A 21,958-nucleotide genomic window follows, 5' to 3' on the forward strand; every position below is an offset into this window, starting at 1 on the left:
TATCCTCGTATGCTCAATTGAAAAGAATAATTCAATTATATAAGAACACAATTGTCACAATATTTAAAAATTCGCGAAATTGATTGTGAACTGTAAAATTTTAATTTCGCTGTACATGTCAAAGAAAGGTTGAGTTTTTTAAAATTTTATTTCGTTATGAAACATCAATAGAACAAATGAAACCGTTGAATACACCTTAACCGCCACATTAGACTCTTTTTCAGTCCAAAGTTTTGAAGTAGATATTGACCGTTGGATTTGAAGAGGTAAACATTGTATGAATAAGAAACAACTATTTATTACGAGGCATTTTAAAATGAAAAAAATCCTGAATTTGCGATAAAAAGTAAGAGAGGTTCGTTGGTTTGTTTGTGATTTGGATGAGGAAATTATTCATGTGGAGGAAGCGATTTATTTGACCCCGATACAGGAAATAATCCTGTGGTAGGCTGAAGTTGTGGTAGGTGGAAGAGTGATGTGCACCACAACTGAATGAGAGAAAAGAAAGAAAAAAGAAGAAATAAAATTAAAGAAATGTCGTATGAATAAATGGTTCTTTGGAGAAAACAACATCGACCATGCTATAAAAAAATTGCATCAGTATAAATAGTATTCATTAGAAAAGTATTTATTGGAAAATAAATCCATTTAAGTAACTGTTTTTTCAGTTGAAAGTTTTTCCAAATATTCAATGCATTTAACGGAAGTTATTTTTTAGTGCACTAAAATTTCCACCTTCTATTTTAAGAAATATTCAATGACAATAAACTAGCACATAAAAAAGTATATTAGAGACCCAGGCGATGCAATATGTCTAGGTACCGTTAGAATGTATAAATAAAAACGAGATGACGAGATTAAAGGAATTTCAAGACCCGATGACATTACACGTGCTTATGTAAATTAAGTTTATTGGAATTTTTTAGAAATGCATGTTTCATGTTGCTTTTTAGAAAAAATAAATCTTTTCACTACACTTAATCTCTTAGTTGCCCAATCTGTTTGGATGGAATTTTATAATAACCTATTGTCTTGAAATTTCGCATACATTCTCGCTCTTGATGATTCGTTTGGCGAGAAAGGAGTTTTTCCGTCGTTTCGTGAAAATCCATGAAACATAGATGCAATGGAACCCACCAGAGATGAAAGGAACAATCAATGTAATTCACCCAGCAAAATTGCTTCCTATCGGCCGATAAGGTAGCCGTCAAGGGCTATATTATGGTGAGATAGAATCCCAAATGAAGAAAAAAAGGCTCCATTAAGCGAAGCTCACCACACCCAAATAACTGCTGCTGCTCCATCTACCGTATATTTCAGATTTGGTCCAATACGATTTCGTATACAGGATTATAGGTAGAGAATCAGAACATACAAGTAAAGCTCGAAGAGCTTTTAATATTGGCGTGCATCATTTTTCTTTAAAATAGTCATTGAACAAGTGATGACACTTTGAAAATAAATTCCATCTTAAATTTTATTTTGGTAACAGCTTGATTATAACACTATCGACGTTTTATTTTTTGACCTTGTTTACAAAAACAATTTTTTCTCTAAAGACATTGTTTATGAAAACCTAATGATACAGTATATATAGAGGAATACATAAAAGACCAAATGAACAATTGACAATGTTATGGAACTATTGAATCAAACTCTGTAATTTCATTCATAAATTACAAGAAACAAAAAGAAAGTTTTTTCATTATTCACTAGTTACACCAGAACTATTCACATAAAGCAAGGATCGGAATAAAAATAAATCATCTGCATTTGTAGGTCGCCATAATCTTCCTTGATTAGGTTAGGTTAGATGTGGTAGGTCGCCATAATCTTCCTTGGTGACAAGGTTTGTAATCGTTTTCTTGTTGTAGAGGTCCAAAGGTTATGAAAATACTTGTACGATAAACTACGAGAGTTGTCTTTTATGTTTTTACAATCGAATAAAAGCTGGTGTTATTGAGTTGTGGCGAAGTCAGTGGCAGTTTAGAAATTGATTGAGTTAGTTGTTGGATTTTTAAGAAAAGTCATTACTCAACAACAATGCATAAAATCGCTTCGTGCAACTTTTGGTAATCAAACACCATCAGAAAAGACATCGCTGCGCGCAACTTAAAGAAGATTAACATGTAATTCACAGATAGATGAAGGCGTCTCTTGGGATGTCGCAGACTGCAATACCATCGATTTTGCATAAACATTTGGGTTTGAGAAAGACATATTCCAGATGGATTCCACATATCCGCTTCCATAAAGCACGTCAACATGAATATTTGGAGGAAACAGAGATTTGTTTTACCTCAAGAATCTATTGGGAGACTTTCAAAATGATTTTTCTACGATATTAACTTCAAAACACGTTTCCAGAATTGGTTTGAGCGTATACAAAAATGTATAGACCTTAAGGGCAAATAATACGAAAAGCAATAAAAAATGTTGTTTCGATTTCTATTTCACTTTGTGTAATACACAAAATTTTGCAAAGGAATCGGTGATCGATTATCCAACTTATTATTGGCTAGAATTTAATCATAATTCAAACGGTAGATTAACAAATTTGAAATTATTTCCCATTGTTTTCTGGAGAGATAATAATTTTTTTCTGATAAGCGGTTCCTTATTGAATAAACCATTCAAGGGTTGAACCGCGTTGGAATTTTGTAAATTCTCGACTTTTTCGCGCACACTTTGAAGATATTATCAAGAGAGAGGTTTATCTTTTATTTCTATTTATATCATTTTCTATTTTTTTGTATTAGCTTATTAATTCCTCGGTGAAATTCTAAAGAATGGACAGATTGAGGTCTTGGAATCAACCAAAAAAGAGATGATTCGTTGCGTAGAGTAGATTGAGGCAGATTGAGACCATGAAAACGGATCACTTCTTGCCATTGAACGAATAACCAATCTTCTTCAATCCCTCTCTTGATAAAGGGAGCCGATACGTCGAGAATTTTCAAAATTTCAACGCGGTTCAACCCGTTCTTTTGATCATAATCCTGACCGCGGAAACCTTTCTGAATATGTATGTTATATACTTTTATAGATTTCAAAGTAAGATTTTTCTCCAAGAAAGTATCAAAATAATTAAATTGAACTCTTTTTAAGAATTTCGGACAAATTATATTGCTACGAAATCATGTAAGTGTCGAGGCCACCCCTATCTAATAAAACATTTCCAATATTTCCAGGGGTTCGTCCTCACAATCGAATAAATTTTACAATATAAGTAAGAACGAATGAGTTTTGACGGATGAGTAAATTAATAAAACAGAAACGAGTACTCGAGTCGCGGGCGCTGATACAAATTAATGAATAGGGTGTAAAAAATCAAATGAGTGTAGGTTAAGCGTAGTGTGTAAATAAATTAGTAATACTAAAATACACCGTGTATTTAAACGGAGAGAGTAATTGAATAAGAAATATGAAAATTAACCATCTATAGTTTGGATAAATATTATTAAAAGAAATATTTCAGTATACAATAATTGATGGTAAAAATCAGAATAAAACTCGATTAAAAATAACAATAATCCGCAGCAGATAAGTATAATAATGATTTCCGTTAATATATTATCAATCATTATATTTGTATAAAAGAGATAAAAATTGAAACTATACAAATATATTGTGGTAATCTGAAATTTCGAAATATTCTCAATTATCGGTGAGATAATTTTAAATCTCAACGCGATGTTTGTTGTTGGAAGAAAATATTTTTTTATGAGAATAAATTGTAAATATTACTCACTGTATAGCCAATCTTAGACCGTCCATGGCCACAGTCAAGTCACGAGCTCATGAATCGCGTTCAAAATTCAACGAAAACTGTAAATTTTTTTAATGTCCCCTCGAGTGAAAAATCATTGACCCCGACAACAGAAAACAAGCACCCCAACGTGGTTGTTCTCGGAGCTTGTTTATCGTACTACGTACTAAGTTTGCGAACAACGAACTGGCTGTGAGGTAGAGAACGCATTGTCGAAGGCGACCTGCCGGGTGGACACATGTTGCCAACTATGTTGAAAATAAAGAAGAAACTCTGATTTTTTATTTATTTGAAATTATTTGGAGGCGATTGAAATACCTTGAAGGTTTATAGACAAATTTTGAATTCGAGTTCGAATGAGAATTAGAAATGAATTAATCAGATTCAGCATTAAAATGGCATTGAACGAGGGAAAACATACAAAATAGAAAAAAAAAATTGAAATAAAGGAATATCACTTGATACTAATAGGTGACATAGATTATATTGATTGGAAATTAATTTGACATATATCGTATTTGGAAAGTTTTGCAATTTTCTGTACGATAGTTTTATACCTGATGTGTTTTTAATGATGTTGATGGGATATACTATATTCATTAGTTTAGTAAATTTGAGTGAAATGTTAAAATTGTAGCTACGAGAGCGCTTTCACAGAAAAATATCTTTCAGGATGTAAGTTCCGTTTCTATTTCTATCAGCGACAGCGCTGCGATAGCAGTTCCGAGCATGCATGGCAGTTACGAAAATGTATGCCATTTTCAGTGCTTCTTTATGGTGCTAGACATAATAGGAAATTTGTTAAATCAGATCTGTGATTCATTTTCTAAATAGAAAAAAGTTGAGGTAAAATTTTTTGGCAAATCTGCAAGGTTCTCGGACAAAATGCTAAAGTTATTCAATATTTAAAAGATGGGCCAAACAGTTCAATGGAAGACGTGATCCAGTGCGCGATGAAAAACGATGTAGATACCCGTCTTTGCTTACTGGTTCAAACAATTAAAAAGAAGCAAGATTTCCACATATCACATGATCATTAATTATGAAATTCAAAATTCTCAATGAACAACACAAAAAGAAGACAATGTATGGGAATTACAGTTTTTGTTACGCTACAATTAAGACAGTGATGATTTTCTTTTTCGGATAGTCATAGGTGTTAAATCTTGGTGTTCCACTACCGGAAATCAATGGAATGGAGGCACCTAACCAAACGGAATTTAAGCATAGGCAAATTTTGACACCTCGTAAACTCATGTGCTTCATTTTGCTGACCGTTTTATTGCCACGAGACCAAACAATCAATGCATTGTTTATTGCAAGACAATTAAGAACTTGCGTTGCGCAATATAGAACCATCACCAGGATTTCTGTCAAAAGGTGTTGTTTTTTTACACTATAATGCCCAAACTCACTCTACGATGGTGATATAAAACTACGAGAATTTGGCTGGGACGTATTTAATCATCCTCCGTACGGCTCGGACCTTATTCTTCTTACCCCTAAGATATTTCCTTGACGGTAACACTTCAATGATGATGACGATTTGAAACAACATGTTACCACATTGGTTGAAAACACAGGCGAGAACTCTCTATGAAGTAGGCAACAGTTCTAGATTTTTGTACAATAAATATTTTTTCTGTATTTTTTATATAACTTGACGGATATATCTCGTATTATTAGTTTCCGCCATGTCGTCTGTGAAAATTTCTCATAAATGTGACTAATATATTAGTTTTGATAATTATATGAAGAAAACTGTTTTCCTTGTTGGGTAAATATGGATCAAAAATAATTAAGTAATCAAACATTATTTTTTACGTGAAAAACCATTAAACAAAAACCGAGGAACAGTTATGTAAATAATATTCTAAAAGTGCTCCATTCTATGGATTCATTTGTATACGGTTCTCTGATTCAAATACTGCCCATGCCAGCACGGATGATTCCGAATATATATGTGAATAAACTATCTGCGAGGTGGGTGTCACAATTGCTTGATGCTTATCAAAAGCTCAATCCCATTAGAAGTTAAAACGAATATTTGGATACCTTCAAACATAGTTTTCCATCAATATGTCACAAGAAAACAAAAACAGTTTCTTTGCATAATAGTTATCGCAATGGAGATTCCAAAGGTGTAATCTTCATCCGCTAATGTTGCGGAAATATTTTCGAACACCCAAAATTGAAAAATAAGGATGGACTGTAAGATAGATAATATCTTAAAACAAAAATGTTTCAGATTGTACCCTTTATGAGTTACAATTCATTTTGATCGTTGATTGGGATCAATTATGGTAACAGGTCATTTTTTACTGTATCAAAAGTATGCCTATAAACCATCACGATTATCATATTAGTATTTTTATCATTTATTTATTAGTTCTTGGGATATTATTATTTTCAATATTTATAAATGACATTGTCTTGAGATTACATGTTCTCTTTAGGCAGATGATCTAAAACTGTATCATTCTACAGTAAACATTTGTGATTGTCATTTACTTGAATCTGATACAGATACAATTTGTGGGTGGTACGATAAAAATTTACATTTCAGAATGTATTACGTTATATTTTGCTAGGAAACTTGACCCCATTCATTTTAATTACCGCATTTCTAATAATGTGCTTAGAAGTTCTGCAACAATCAGAAATATTGGTGTGGCATTTGATAGTAAATAAAAATTTTTTGAGCATATTAATCACTAAATATGTCAAACTTAGATCGACATGTTTGGAGTGTGGAACTACTAAAGTTCCCCATCAACTTTATCGGACAATGTTTCTAGTGGTTTTTGCAGGTTTTAAATAAGTAATAAAAAAGAACAGACTCCTGGTTATTACTAACTCAACTATTGTAAAATCAAATTGTATTTACTATGAAAATATCATATGTCATTTTTAAATTGAGATGTTTTCCGGTTTGACAAATGAAAAGTTACCACTATCCAGGTTTCTCAATCGTACAAGTTTGTCGGACTCTATGTACTTATACAACTCCTAAAATCGCATATTGTTGGTAATAATTCTTTTATTGTGGCATTTTCAAGTATTGTAACTCTAAATAATAAATTTATATCGAACTTTTTATCATTATGCCCCACTTTTCCAAATTTGTTCTTTCAAAATACGAGAAAGGTTAATGAAAAAGCGAACATCGATGGCTTATTCTTGAAAGGGATGGGGATATGTAGAATTCAAGAATTGCCCTGATCTTATTGCAAGTAAATAAGGGTACATCTGCGGCTATATTATTCTCTATTGTTGACTTTTTGGCTGATGAATAGATTCACCACGTTACGGGAAAATCGCAGAAAACTTACAACACCAATAATCAACGAGGTGGGATTTGGGAATGTGTTTCACCTAGTGGCGATGGGGAAATTATCGACGAATGGTTTATGAAAAAAATATGATCATATTATATTGATATATATTTGTATATAGTTTATTTGCTCACGCAGTATATTCTGGTTTGTACGCGTAATACTATCAACCATATGTTGCTAGATTCAAGTTGTTATGTCCAACAATCATGTTATCAACATATGTCGACATATTTTCAACATTTTACAATATTATCTTGTCTCTACGTAAAATTACGAACTTTTCAAGTTTTCTTTTCGGTTTAAGAAAATATATTTTAGACGTGCCATTCTTAGAAAAATTGTTTCTCTACGCCTATGTGTAACTATGATTTCAAAATTCATAATAAATGAGCATTGAATGTATAATAAAACCAACTATAATTAAAAAAATACACTAACTTTCCGATCTAGGTAATAAATGTCAAGGTTGAAATTCGCATATGGGAAATACATTGAACGAAAATTTGTAAAAAAAGCTGGAGATAAAAACCATACATAAATCATAAATGATACGTAATTTCGTTACAACAAATTATTTTTAACGTTCTCGGCTACTGGGGTCATTTGCACAGGTGTTACAATATATTATTACATACATTCTTTGAGGAAATGAAGTAGGAAGATAATTTGTTCCGAGTCCCTTAGGATATCTTTGATATTAAGCTTAAACTGAAACAAGGGCCTAGCAAGGGCGTCGCTAACGGTGGGCAGGGGGGTCAGTTGCCCCTTCCCCTAGAGATCAAATGTATCTAGCCGCGAAGCGACCAAAGTCCTAGGGCAGTGAGAGCAATTGACTTACTTATTAAAAAATTCGCATCGCATGATAAATTGAGGTATTAAAGTATTGAAATATTCAGAATAAAATTAAGATTTTGATGTCCGTTTTTAAAATCGCCGTCATTTTCATCGGGACTATATCAAATTTGCAAAAAGGCAAGGCCATTAAATAATGTAAAAATATATAGGTAGGTGTGTGTGAGCATTGCTTATGTTGCTACGACAGCCGTTCATCAGCATTCACGTTAGTTTTATATAATTTGTGTGCGGAATACCTAAAATAGAAGTTGTTGTTACGAACACACGATTTTAATTGGTTTTGTGGACAATGCCATCTGTAAATGTTGTTCATGTCCTGAAAGAAACAAATTCCTTCTTTCCCGAAACGGAAAAAGCATTAAAAATTTTGATCGCTTTACCATGCATGACCTGTACAGTAGAGCGATACTTTAGCAGCTTCAGAAGACTAAAAACATGGCTAAGAGGCACCATGGCGGAAGATCGCGAGTTATGTTTTAATTAAATAGTATTTTTGTTAAAATAAATAATTATTACTGTGTTTGAAATTTTGATTTAGTTATTGTGATGTCGAGGACTTGTGAAGATGTATACATTGATATTAGAACTGTTCTTATTAAAATCGTCATCGAGGCAAAGACTTCCTAAGTGTAACGTTACATGCTCTTGACTATACCAGGCGTTCATATTTTGTATCCTCCATAAAATTGCCCCATTGCCCCCCTTTAGTCATAAGCAGGCGACGCCCTTGTGTTCTTTATCGTTAAACTGGAACTACTGACCTATCGAGTAGTTTATGCTGTGTAAGGAAGTATTATCGATATTCAAATTTTGCTGTCACGTTACTTAGGTTTTTCTTTTAGTTATATTGTCGGTGATTGTATATCTTGAGGTGTGTTGATCCACAAACAGGCGAGAGTACGACAGGGAGAGGTATTATCACCGATGTTGCATAATATATACGCACCCTAAAAACCTAGAACACCATGATAGCGGTATATGCGGACGATACCGCAATAGCGACGAGGTGCGTGAAAGTGAAAAGCATCACGAAAAGACTTCTAAACGGCGCAAACAAGATAGACGAATAGTGTAGAATAGAAGTAAAAAATACAATACAAATACAAGAAAAGAACAAGGCACCGATTCGACCAGAACTTAAAAATTAACGACCAAGAAAAACAAGGCCAAATACCTGGACGTCACATTGGCCCAAGGTCTCACTTTCAGCGAACACATTAAAAACATGGTCAAGAAAGTGAGTATTTCATAAGTAAGTGCCGAGCTATACATCGAGGATAACTGTAAAGAAGAAAGCTGGAAAGGGTTTATCTGAGGCAGCGAAAAACAACACACACATTACGACGGCCAAACAACCGCGTCGACACGGGTGTATATACACCGAGCTAACCCTTAACAAAAAGGAAGACTTTATAGAAAAGGAAGGAACGCGCTAAACACGATGAAAACATGTCGGAATGACAGAGGGCGGTGGAACGTCCTGTTTCGCATCCATCCGTGGATTTGTCCATAGGTGGATGCTTAGCGGTACTGACGGTGTGTGTGCTGAAGCACTTTTTGGTAGTTGGTCTGCATGTTCGTTACCTACGATTCCAAGGTAGGAAGGCAACCAAAGTAAATGTTATTTTTTGGGATGTGAGTTGGCAGGAGTCATGTTTTGAATAGATGAAATTGAAACAAATCAGTCTATATATATATTGCAAAAAACTTATAAGGATGGGTGATGAAATTGATGGATTGTAGTATGCTGAATAATTCGTCTGCGTGAACGCCGCAGTTTGGTGGCATTAGGGATGATTTTGTTGGAATGTTTAACGTTGTAACTGCGTAACGTTTGTAGTATCTCGTAAAGGATGGATAGTTCATGGTTGAGTGGAGGAATTAGAAAGAGGACTTGTTTGTGAAAGGTCTATGTCGTCGAGAAGATGCGATAAAGTAAATGAAATGGGTTTTATTACTGGTATGGTTGATTAATGGTATGAATTGTTAAAGGTGGATATAAATAGACAGTAAACAGGGTTGAAGGGGTTAGATGAAATAGAGGCAACATAATAAATAATAAGTTTCTGTCCTCTAGTTCAAAATTCTCATTACTTTCACAGTAAAGGGGTAGATCGAAAAACACCTTGACAGGGACGTGGAGCTGTATTATGCACCGAATTTTAAAGATCAAGTTCTGTTTTGAAGGCAGATATATACGTGTGATAACCTTAATCTAATATTAAGAATTTTCATTAACTTCCTAGTGGTAATGGGAGAGGAGTTTAATAATGTTTAATAATTTGGAAAAATTGCCATAGTAGAAATCTATAACATGATGTTTCCAAATAAAGCGAGAGTTAAATGTTTCAAATGGCTCAAAATTTTACAATTATCTACAACGTTATTAAAGAAGACACAGGTAGATGGTAGATTACTAAATTTAATAATTTTGGTTGTTGTCCAGGATACGTTTAATCCTGGCTTATATTTTTCCTCGGAGTGTGTACTGATGACTGAAGTAGTTGAAATGGAAGTGTTATGACTGATAATCCGTTAGATCAGAGGTGTCAAACTCAATTTTGCAGAGGGCCATATATTAAATTATGAATTCGTAGGTGGGCCAGATTGAAAATAAAAAAATGAACTGAATTATTATAACATTTTACTTATTAAATTATATAAGTATATAATACACGGTTGTTAAAAATCATATCAAAGTTATAAAAGATGTTAGGTAATTATGTTGAGCTCGAGGATCCAGATACCTGACTTCTCTTGTTTTTGACAAGTTCATTGATGTCAGGTATCATATTTGTTGTAGTTATTTTAAGAATTGATTGGAGATTTTCATTCGTAAGTCTTGTGCGATGTTTGTTCTTATTTATTTTCTTAACGGAAAACATCTGCTCACATAAATAGGTGCTAGCAAACATGTAGAAAATGGGTGCTGCATGCTTTTTTAATTCCGAGTAATTATCCAAACTCATGAAATATTGGGTATAAAATGTAAGAGCGTTAATCTCATTAAATTTTTCTTTCAAAATACTGTCCGAATGAAAATCTATCAACTCCATTTGCAAATGAACTATGAAGCTTCAAAATGAAATGGATTGTTGAAAATTGGGAATTCCATTTCATTCATTTGGTGAAAGTCTTCAAAACGAATATTGAATTCCGTAATCAAATTTACAATTATAGATATCGCACGCGCACGACACAAACAAATGCATAATACCTTCACAATCACTACTTCGCAGTACAATTAAAATCCTTCTCCAACCGTACTGCTTCGATTACACGACTCAACTAACTCACATCGTACCGACGCACTCGTTTTATATGATTAAGGGAGGTTTTTGTCTAGACTCAAAGCGTGTGGAATATTCTATCGTTCTCGACAAAAATAATAGGATATTTCCGCTTGCTGCTAAGAGATGGCGATACTGTCTTTTTCTCTAGCGTGTCTTGACACGCGCTGCCCTTGAAATTACTTATAAACATCCGTAGACTTAAGAGTACGAGTATTTAAGACATCCGTAGAAGAATCGAATGAAGTCTAAAAGCTCTAAAAAATATGAATCTTCTTTCTGTGACACATTGCGGGCCTTATTGATACGTTCTAGGGGCCGGAAGCGGCCCGCGGGCCGTATCTTCAACATGACTGCATTAGATCGTCTGCATATAAAACATACTCTGAGCAAAGATCGTTAATAGGTATATAAATAAAGTAGGACTTAAAATAGACGCCTGGGGAACACTATCGTTTTGAATAATTGGTTAATTATTTGTGGAAGCTTCATAAATATTAACAAATAGACTCCTATAAAACATTTCCCAATGCCTTTAGGACATAACGTGATGTACATATTTTATGCTACGTTCTCTATAAATGATTTGAAATAAATATTCTTGTCTATTTCTCCGTTCTAACTTTTTTTACTTAATGACAAAATATTAATGAAGTTAGGCAACGTCGCATTTATCGTCAGCTGTTTTGATAAATGGGAACTTTGAATTAAAACGCATGTGCGCTATGTAGATTGGTTTGTTGTGGTTTTATTGCCAGATATAAACTTTACTGGACACAAAGAAAATGCATTGGAATTTTAAGTATTGCAAAATAGCCTTAAGAGTTATGGCATTAACTTTAGAGAACAAATCGTATCGTTTAAATATTTATTAGTTCCAGCAAATGACAGCTTTTGTTCTTTTCTATTCCGTTATTTTATGGTCGGTCGTAAATTAAAATTGTTTCTGTCTGTCTAATACATAAAACATTATTAATGGTTTTAAGAAGACTATTTTTATCAAAGTTTAATTGTGTTTTTTAATTATATACAGGGAAGATTAAAAGATACATTGACTCTAGGAATATTATTGGACGAAAGAAGGATATAAAGGATATAAACATATATATAGCCGACTTGAAAGTAGTTTATATGCTATTTGATAAGAATTGTGGGAATCTGATTGAAGTTACATGGACTCCTCCTATTATCTCCAACAAAAGAAACGCGAAAAAAATCTTTTAGGACTAATGTCAACCAGGAGGGATTTTCGATTTCGAACATAAATATTATTCTTTAAGAATTAATTTTAATATTTCTTGAATAGAATAGAAATGAATCTTCTGAAATAACATAAATAGTTTTGAATTTTTGTAAAAGAATCTAGAACCATTGAAAATTCTTTTCGATTCTACTGGAATCATTCCAGGGGAATATAGAACGTTTTCATGTCAGGTATTTTGCCACTTTCTCACTCAAAGTAGCAGTCCAACTAGTCTAATGACTGAAGGAGTACCAGATCAAAATACCAGGGTGGCTATTTATTTTCTTGTCTAAAGGTTAGACATACAAAATGTTGCTAACACGTTGAAGATGTTCGCAACATTTTTGGGCGCATCAATTTGTATCTGGATACAGGTTAACAAAGTGTTATTACTAAAATATAAGAGACGGTTGCTGCTGGTACTTCTGCTGCGTCATTATTGCTACAAATGCTGAGAAAAGAGAAGGGAATGGTGGTATAAAGACTTTATGAAACACAAGGCATTTCGATTACTTCAATTGTATGTTCTTTGGTGCAATTCATAGTTCCTACAAATGCAATAAGTCATGCAATACATTATAAAACTGACAAATAATATGTGTAAATAATAATATGAATATGTAGATACCATATTGTTACGAACAAGCTCGCGAAATGGGTCCTTAGGTCGGCCCTGTCCAGCTACAATGAAATTTTAAAATTCGGCGAATTCGTGCGGCGCCTTCAATCGGTTTTTTATAAATGGCGGATGCGCCTTTAATGAATTTATTATTATAGAAGCCTGTTTATTACAGTATATCTTTCAAATAATTTCTAGGAACGTCTATTTATTCATTTCTTGTACTTCTTTTTGTTTTAGAATTTTGTAGAATTCTATTTGTGGTATATAAATAAGTAAAAGTAATCGCAGAAATTATTTAAGTGATATTTATAAGTTAAATGTATTGTATAGTGTGTAAATAAACACAAAAAAATGTTACAATATATTAGATAGTGTATAGCTCAGATAATCTACCGTAGATCGCCTCTATACTGAGCGATATTTTCAACAATTGGCAGATATTTGTCCAAAGTAGTTTCCAGCCATCAGAGATATTAGAATCAGTATCTATCCCTATTTGCAATGGCTGATCGATCCACTATTAATGAGTGAAACACCTGAGAAAATTCTGTTTGGACGTGAAATGAGGCATCCTTGCGACCTAGAATTTGGCTGTCAACCTGGAGAAATCTAGCGGGTGAAGATTATGTGATCCAATTGAGAAAGAGAATGGACGACATACAAGAATTATTTTGCTTAAATCTTCAAGTTCTTAGCGCAGGGAATTTCCAAAATTACAAAAATCCTGGGAAGGTCCATACTTAATCAAGAAGTCATCCACTGCATAAACAGGATTCCAATGGAAAACCGTCCACCATAATCGACTAGCGCCGTTCGAAGAAGACCATGACCTACAGGAAAGAGTGAACCATTTGCGAGAAGAGGCTAATCCAGCTTTCGATGAATTTATGGGTGCGTACGAAGTTACCGGCAAAACTAGAGATGGAGTCACCACAGAACAACAACGAAATTGGTCGGTTCTACCGGAAAATATTCGCTTGTCTGAAACATCCCTGTCTGTATCAAGAACGCACGAGAGTTGGCATACGTCTTCCGGAAGAAGTGTGCGAATATTCTCGCGCAACACACTCCGCCATTGTTGACATTCAGGCGTCAATCGGCGTTGTGCTACAGCCACGTAAACATGTTCGCCATTATTGATGCTCCCGCCAAGTATAAATTGTGAAATGTGATTCGTTTTCCAAAGGCTGAAGGCCATAGTGCTGCAGAAATCCATCGGAAAATGAGTCGTTTGTATGGGATGAGTGATAGTGTTGTGCGTGAATGGTATCGAAAGTTTTAAAATTATCTGGTTCAACGAGTGGACAGAATGGTTAAAGAAAACCAAGAAAATTCAAGGTCTGTTTTGTACTCTATTGCTACTAAACGGTTAGGAGATTATGTCGAAAAGTAACCGTAAGTGTACGAATCTTTTGGTAATAGAATTATTGTTTCTTATGCCCATTTATAGCCCATCGGAGGTTGAAAAATAAAACGACCCTTGTATAATTCAAAACACCTTGGAGCGATACCAGGCAATTGGAAATCGTAAAAACTGTAAATAACATAAGCATGTATCTGTCAGATAATGGAGGGTTGAAATACCGGTATCACACGCTATATCTTTTAATTTGAAATTTTCATATGGGTAGTTATTCCCTTAGAGGGTTGGAAGAGCAGGTGCTTGGTTTTATTCAGGAAGTTTACTAATCAAATATAAAAATTTATCTGTTTCTGGATTTTCCATTTGCATTGTTAATAACGATTATACTTAGTACTTTAGTACCTAACTACTATACGGATGTTAATAAATGTGATACTTCTAGGTGTTTGTTTTAACACATTTCACTACTTTGTACTTTCAGTCATAGCAATTTCATTATCGATTTACATTTTAATTAATAAATATAACAAATTTTACTTTCCAACGAAAATAAAATAGCTTATTAGCATTGTGTATATATACACGAGAAAAATGAAATTCACGTGATTATACTTTCTCATTGTTAAATGATTAAGAACAATTAAATATCTTTGAATTACCTACGTGCGTGAAATTTTTTCGATGCCATTTAAAATGAAGCTATTGTTTGTTTCGCTTTTCTAGCCCATCCTTAACAACCGAATACTGAAGAATCGAATAAATTCATTTTATTCACGACCGTAGCATAATATAGCCATTATACGTCTGTTTGCTCCACCTTAATCATACCCATTAATAACAGCAGTGATTAATGAATTCTTTAATCACTTCTATCAGATGCTACCTTGATTTAGCTTTATTAAATTATTTTGTTACAATAAATCGGTTTTTATAACTTTATCAAGTAAAACAATACTAAATATTTAGTTCTAAGCAAATAGAAAAAAATTGAAAAAGTAAATCTTCCTAGATCAGATTCAAACCCAGGACCTCCAGTTTGAATGCAGGGAGCATTAACACTTAGCTGTCAGAGACATAAATGTCATTGTCGTATATCTGTTTCTCCGCAATTCATGTCTACTCGAGTCATTAATGGTATATTCTGTACTTACAGATTGTTTCAAACTGCAAGGTAGTACCCTGGAATATCTAAGATCTTTTTCCAAAATGTTATGTTCATTGAATAAAAAATACGAACTTCAGAACATGCTGAAGTCGATTGTTGAATTCTAAAAGAGTCTTGTGTTATATTTAATTGGTAAATAACTATTTTGTGAGGCGTTCTCCTAATTTTAACAAGTTGCCCAATGAAAGTATCTCTCCTGCAAGATAGTCCATGAACACAATCCCATGACTATCCCAAAAAACAGTTGCAATCACTTTCCCGATGGAGGAAACCGTCTTTGCTTTTGCGAAGGAGGTTCGCCCTTTGCAAGCCACTGCAATACTTTTGATTTTTAACACTGAAAACTTCATTCTTTAATGCTGACTGTAAATTACAATGAGCAATACTTGCGATAATAGAAATATTAGTTCTTTTTGTATTTAAGTATTTAAACAAACCGTGTACTAAGTGCAATGGGAATATACAAGAATACAAGTCTGAAATTAATCCGAACAAAGAATTTAATTAATTACACAGAGATAACATAGCAGAGCTACTTTGTAAAATAAAAAATGAAGAAAACAACATTATATTCAAGGTAGTTGAGAAAAGGTTACACCGATCCTAGGACTTGATCCCTGTGGAAAGTAAAACCTTATTGCAAGAGTGAAAACTCTGAAGGAAGGTGAATACAAAGATGACATCTTCAAAGGGTTAGGTTGTTATAAAGATTATGAGTATGATATTGATCTAGTCGAGAAGCTCAAACTTAAAATTAAACCGTCAAGAAGAATCCCACTTCCGAGACCATTTCGTAGTTATTATTTTAAAGAAAATAATCAAGCGGTTGACATACGAAAACTATATTTTTATGATCAGGGCTGAGCCTAGGGTATCCTCCGCCCGGGTGCAAGAACAAAATATGCCGCCCTATTGGTGTACCTAGTCGAAATTTGATTAGTGAGGCGATATATGAGGTAAATTTCTGATCTATAGTCTATTTCAGAAAAGTTTAGAGCAATAAATGGGGAATTCCGTCCAGTTTGGTTCAATTTCGGTGTCGGCCATAGGTGTAGGTCTTGAATTATAGTGTAGGGATTACTTAGATAGTAGATTATACAATTACGTTTTGCGTTTAACAGGTACCGTTTAACCTTCTATTCCAACCCTATTTCAGATTCGGCAAGGGCAATTGGGCCTTACCCAAAATTTTTAGACCTTTATAAGTATATTTAGCATCAGTATTTGCTATTAAGCTGTAAATAGTGTTTACAGTATTATAAGATTAGTCATAAAATGGTCACATTACACCAACGAAAAGATGTTTCAATCATTCTCCACGATCAGTGAATGAAAAACTTGATAAACTAGATAAGATTTTAATGGAGCTTGGCCAGGATGAGAGTATTCCGTTGATGACTAAAAAACTTTTATGAAAATACTTAAGAAGTATATAGCAGTACAGAACAGAACAGAAGAAAATATTTTATCTTGATGAGACGTAGATTAATGAAGGTTATACAATACCAAAAATGTGTAGAAATATCACTTGTGTTTTCAAAAGTAAGTATTTGAAGACGTACAACGCGGCAGATTATTGATGATAACGCATCTATGTTTGCCACAACAAGGTGAGATCAGCAAAACATTTTATTTTCTGATGATCTGTTTTGATTTTGGATATTTTTTTATTGAAATTTTCTTTAAAAACAATTAAAATCTTGACGTTTCAATTTACTTCGCTCTTTATTAAAATATGATTCGACTTTAACAAAACACGTTTATCGAAATAATTTTTTTTTCATACTGTTTTCGGTTTTAATAAAAAGCTAAATTATATTTAATTATAAAATTTAATAATTGACAATTTTACTGAAAAATAGCTCCTTTCATTATTCTCTTATTATTTAAAAGAATAAAAATTAACAGAAATCACTAAGGTAACATTGTAAACAAAGGCAGACATATTGAATTTTTGGAAATACAAAAAATATTTTCCGAAAGAATGGCTGATAATTCGAATAAAATTGCTGAGAAAAGTGTAGAAGCAGTAGGGCAAATTATTCCAATTAAGAAAAAGTACGAAAAAGAATATGCGATGTTTTGCGACTGGCTTACGAAATTCGAGGTAAAAATTGCTGATGAAAATCTGATGTCACTGGTACTAGTTCACTCGCGTGCGAGTGTACTCGGACACAGCTCTACACTGGTCAGAGTGGCAAGTGTGAACATATGCTAGCACGTTTCTTTAAAAATGAACGAATGAAGTTGAATGAAAAGGAAAAGCATAAATGAGGAATGTTTGTGAAATGTATTATGTAATGATTCAAAAATAAACATAATCGAAAAGCTGCATATTGTACATTGAGAGATTCTACCAAAATTCAGTATCCAACCTGAACAATTCAAAATGTGAAAAATATAATCAAAAACATCACCGACTTTTATCAGGAGTTAAAAAATGGGCACAGGTATCATAGCAGACGACGTTTATAAGCCGAAATTCAAGTAATTAGATAAATGACATGCAGTTATGCACATGGTAGAGCCAACGTGAATATGCATGCTACATTCAAAGAACCACATTATCCTCAACTGAACTCGCATGCGAAAAAGCATACCAATAAATTAGCATGTGCGAATTCCAAGTCCCTTGCACCCAACGCGCGGATACCCATGTATGTACAGGAGAAGGATTCTCCAGGTGATGATTTTGAAGTTAGACGAAAGAATGACTGTTGAGGATGCCTTACAACAAGACACATTGAAAGATTTGTCGTACTGCCATGCAAAAAAGCGCCAGAGCCCGAGAACGTTAGTGAACTAGTCGAACTAGCCAATGAGTTACCCGTTGAAGATAAAATCAACAACGAAGACATTCGTGATTGTTGCAAGATGTTCAGATGGAGATTACCGAAGAGGAAATCATCGATATGGTAACCGGTGCTAAGGACAGTGAAGATGACAATATAGACGAGATATCTTCCAAGAATGTATGCCACACGACATCCTGTCTCTACAGGGTCGTCGCAACATTGGATCGTCCAAGCGAGGGAAGAGGTTATCTCAGAAAACGATCAGACTTTTTCAAGAAATAATCTGTGCCCGTCGCAATTACCTCGGACAATCGGGAGTCTACTGTATAATCTTTCACTCAGTATATAGCAAATGAGTTTTTATGATATATCGGTGGCTTCTTCTTTTTTTCTAACTTTAATCCGGCGGTTGGTAAACTTGTTCGATGATATCGCAGGTTGTCGCAGTTTTTGATCTATTGACATCTTCAGGTTGAGGTTGAGGAGAAAGTTTTTAGACAATTTTTCCATTGGAATTCTTTGTAGAGTGTCAGAGCCTCTCAAAAATTATTTTGCAAAACAGACATCTAGATCGTTTATCGTGTCGTTGGATTTTACAGCTGTGAAAATACTAATAGGGCGGAAATCAACCGTAGCTGTTGAAGGTACATCGACGATAACATAAATAACAAGTGTTTCGAGGTATTGTGGAATATGTGTTAATATTATTACAAGTACAATTACCACAAGAAGTAATACAGGTATTAGTATTAATCTAAGGTAGTTTTAATTACAATTATTATGTTATATATCATTACTCACTCATTGAATAATAAGCTTTTTCTAATAAATGCGAATGTGATTAGAAGTATGATAAACCAGACAATTTCAGACTCCAAAATTAAGTTTTTCATATAGCTTAACTTACAGTACAGTAAATATCAAACTTTTTTAATCTGTGATTCTATTTTTTTTTCATTTTAGGAACAAATACACATAATATAGAGGTAAAATGATGATTAGCCACAGAAAATAGTCCACCCCGATATTTGGCATTTCAGAATAAATAGTTGAGGAAATAAAAAGAAGCGTATTGGTAAATAACATATTTTTTCACCTTAAACACTAATGAATACTGCCACATATAAAAGTGGATTGTCGTCTATGGCCCACAGTGTATAAAATCCATGTTAACCAATTAGTAAATTCGTTACTGACAATATTATTGAGCTTTTGGTATAGTTTTAATTAATCGATCACTTAAACGATTAAAAAACGCTCATTTCTATTTTGTTCTTTGTATAAATTGAGCGAGCATTCCGTTCTGTCGTTAATATTTTTTTTTTTTCGTATACTTAAGTGTATCAGTTTTCAGTCCACAATTTTCCGGATATAAATATTAAATAAACTGATTAAAGTACTTACAGTCTAGAACAACAGAACATGAATCGTTGTAGCCCGTACGACTCGCGTTAACTCTTAGCAATTCTTGTCACATCTCTCGCGGGTTGTTGATGATAAACAACCACCGGTCGACAAGACTGAGATCCAAGACCACTGAAAAACGTAAATATTTACATTAGGTTGTTTCAAGTATGGGAAGCATATTTAAAATGTGAGTACCGGAGCTTAAGTACCGCAAGCAAACATCAAATTCTAGGAAACGCTGAAATGTTATATACAAAGGTGTAAGCGTCAGTAAACATTGATACTACAATAGAAAATTTTCTGTTTAAATATAAAAACCTGGTTTTGGAATATCACAACTAGATTTTTCAGTAGTAGAGAATAATAAGGTGCAGCGCATTATAAAGAAAAATTAGAAATACACCTATAGTTAATTGGAAAATGAATGATAAGTAGCTGAAAAATCCGCTATCGAGTAAAATTATTGTTGTTTTTCCCATTTATATATACTATTTTTATCGGTGGGGTAAGCTTATCACTGTCTTTCACTCAGATTAACTTATATAATTTATTTTAATTCATCGATTACGTTCCGTTCACAATTACTATTTATTATAAACTAAACAAACTTGTTTATATTACGAATTTCCTAAAAAAATTCTGGAAAATATATAGACAAAAAAATTAATAAAATGACCTTCCTAGAAATTAGTTCTAGGAAAACAATATAAACAACTCGCCGCTGTTAATGAAAAGCATATCAAACGCAAAAGACCGGTTTCACGGTCAATGTCATGGACGAATTCGTAACATTACCCCCCTCCTTAGATAAAAGTTCCTTCTGTAAGTCATGAAGAGTCGGAACTAGATGTTTAAATCGGCAATTTCTTTGTCGATTCTTTTGTTGGCACCAATAAATTCATCGAAGGCAGGATCAGGCTCTTCTTGCAAATTGTTCACTAATTCTTGTAGGTTATAGTTTCCTTCGAATGGCGCTAGTCGATTTTGGTGGACTACTCTCGGTTTTCCATTGGAGACCTTACTTATGTGATATGTAATTTTGGAGAAAATCCCTTTCTTTTCATCGAGTTGTGCAGCCATAGTTTTTTCCCTCTTTAAGACTGCCGTCTGTGGCTTCCGTACTGAATCGTTTTTTCATTCTGTTGCTGGCAACAATTTGAGCGAACCAGATACTCGAAAACTGCCAATGTCTTCGATCTCAAGTAGTGCTTGTGGATTGCAGGATTTCATTTGTTCAATCTTCTTTTCTTCTACTTTCTGATTACTTGATTTTTTCGTCCATTTAATTTTTCATAGTTGTCATCAAAGTAGAAATCTCCTCGTCAATATTAGTCAATATATCGTTCTTCAAAGTTGAAATATCCTTCATGGTCTAAATCTTGTCATCCATATTGACAGAAATATCGTTTTTCAATATCGAAATCTTCTCGTCTATCTTAGTAGAGAGTGACGAGATCAAGGTGTAAGACTCGTCTTTGAATAGATAAGTTTTTGGATCAAATCCGTCACTTACCAGTGCCCCTTTGAGTCTTTGTACTAATTCACTCTTCTTACCGGACGTTTTTAACTCGCGATTCTCCAGTCCAGCATTCAGTTCCGTCACTCTCATCTCTCCAAGTCTCTAAACCATGTTCAAGTGACAATCTATTTCTATTTATTTCTCCGCTAAACAAACTCCTTTATATACATAAAATGAATTTCTTAAAAATTCTAGTAAATAAACAGACAACCAAATAAATAAAAAACCTCCCTAGAAATTAGTTCTAAAGAAATCAATGTAAACAAATCGCCGCTGTGATTTAAAAAAATATCAAAGGCGCTGCGAATTCACCATATTTTAGAATTCCATTAATCCGGCCTATGTCGTGGACTTGTTTGTAACAGTATTTTTCTCAATACTATGTAATGCTGACAAAATCTTGTCATCCATATTGACGGAAATATCGTTTTTCAATATTGAAATCTTCACATCCATTTTAGTAGAAATATCGTTTTTCAAAGTCGACCCACCTTCCTTAATATAAGTTTCTTGATTAAATCCGTCACTTATCAGTGTCACTTTGAGTCTATCTACTAATTCGCTCTTCTTGCCGGACGTTTCTAGCTCGCGA

General features: G+C 33.6%; 1 protein-coding gene across 5 annotated transcripts in view; it reads right to left on the reverse strand.

The window, feature by feature from the left end:
* Positions 1–21,958, reverse strand: part of LOC130452364 (tripartite motif-containing protein 2-like) — a 53,450-nt gene that overhangs the window by 24,887 nt on the left and 6,605 nt on the right. For 2 of the 5 annotated variants that reach the window (XM_056791577.1, XM_056791574.1), the window contains exon 1: positions 3,752–3,963. In XM_056791577.1, coding sequence (XP_056647555.1) covers positions 3,752–3,777 — 26 coding nt within the window. In that variant the 5' untranslated portion in view covers positions 3,778–3,963. Of the gene's footprint in view, positions 1–3,751; positions 3,964–19,844; positions 19,977–21,958 lie in introns of those variants that run through there. The other 3 variants (XM_056791576.1, XM_056791575.1, XR_008910961.1) reach the window with 2 other exon arrangements.

This window comes from Diorhabda sublineata, chromosome 1 (genome assembly GCF_026230105.1).
Source record: "Diorhabda sublineata isolate icDioSubl1.1 chromosome 1, icDioSubl1.1, whole genome shotgun sequence".
Taxonomy (NCBI): Eukaryota; Metazoa; Arthropoda; class Insecta; order Coleoptera; family Chrysomelidae; genus Diorhabda; species Diorhabda sublineata.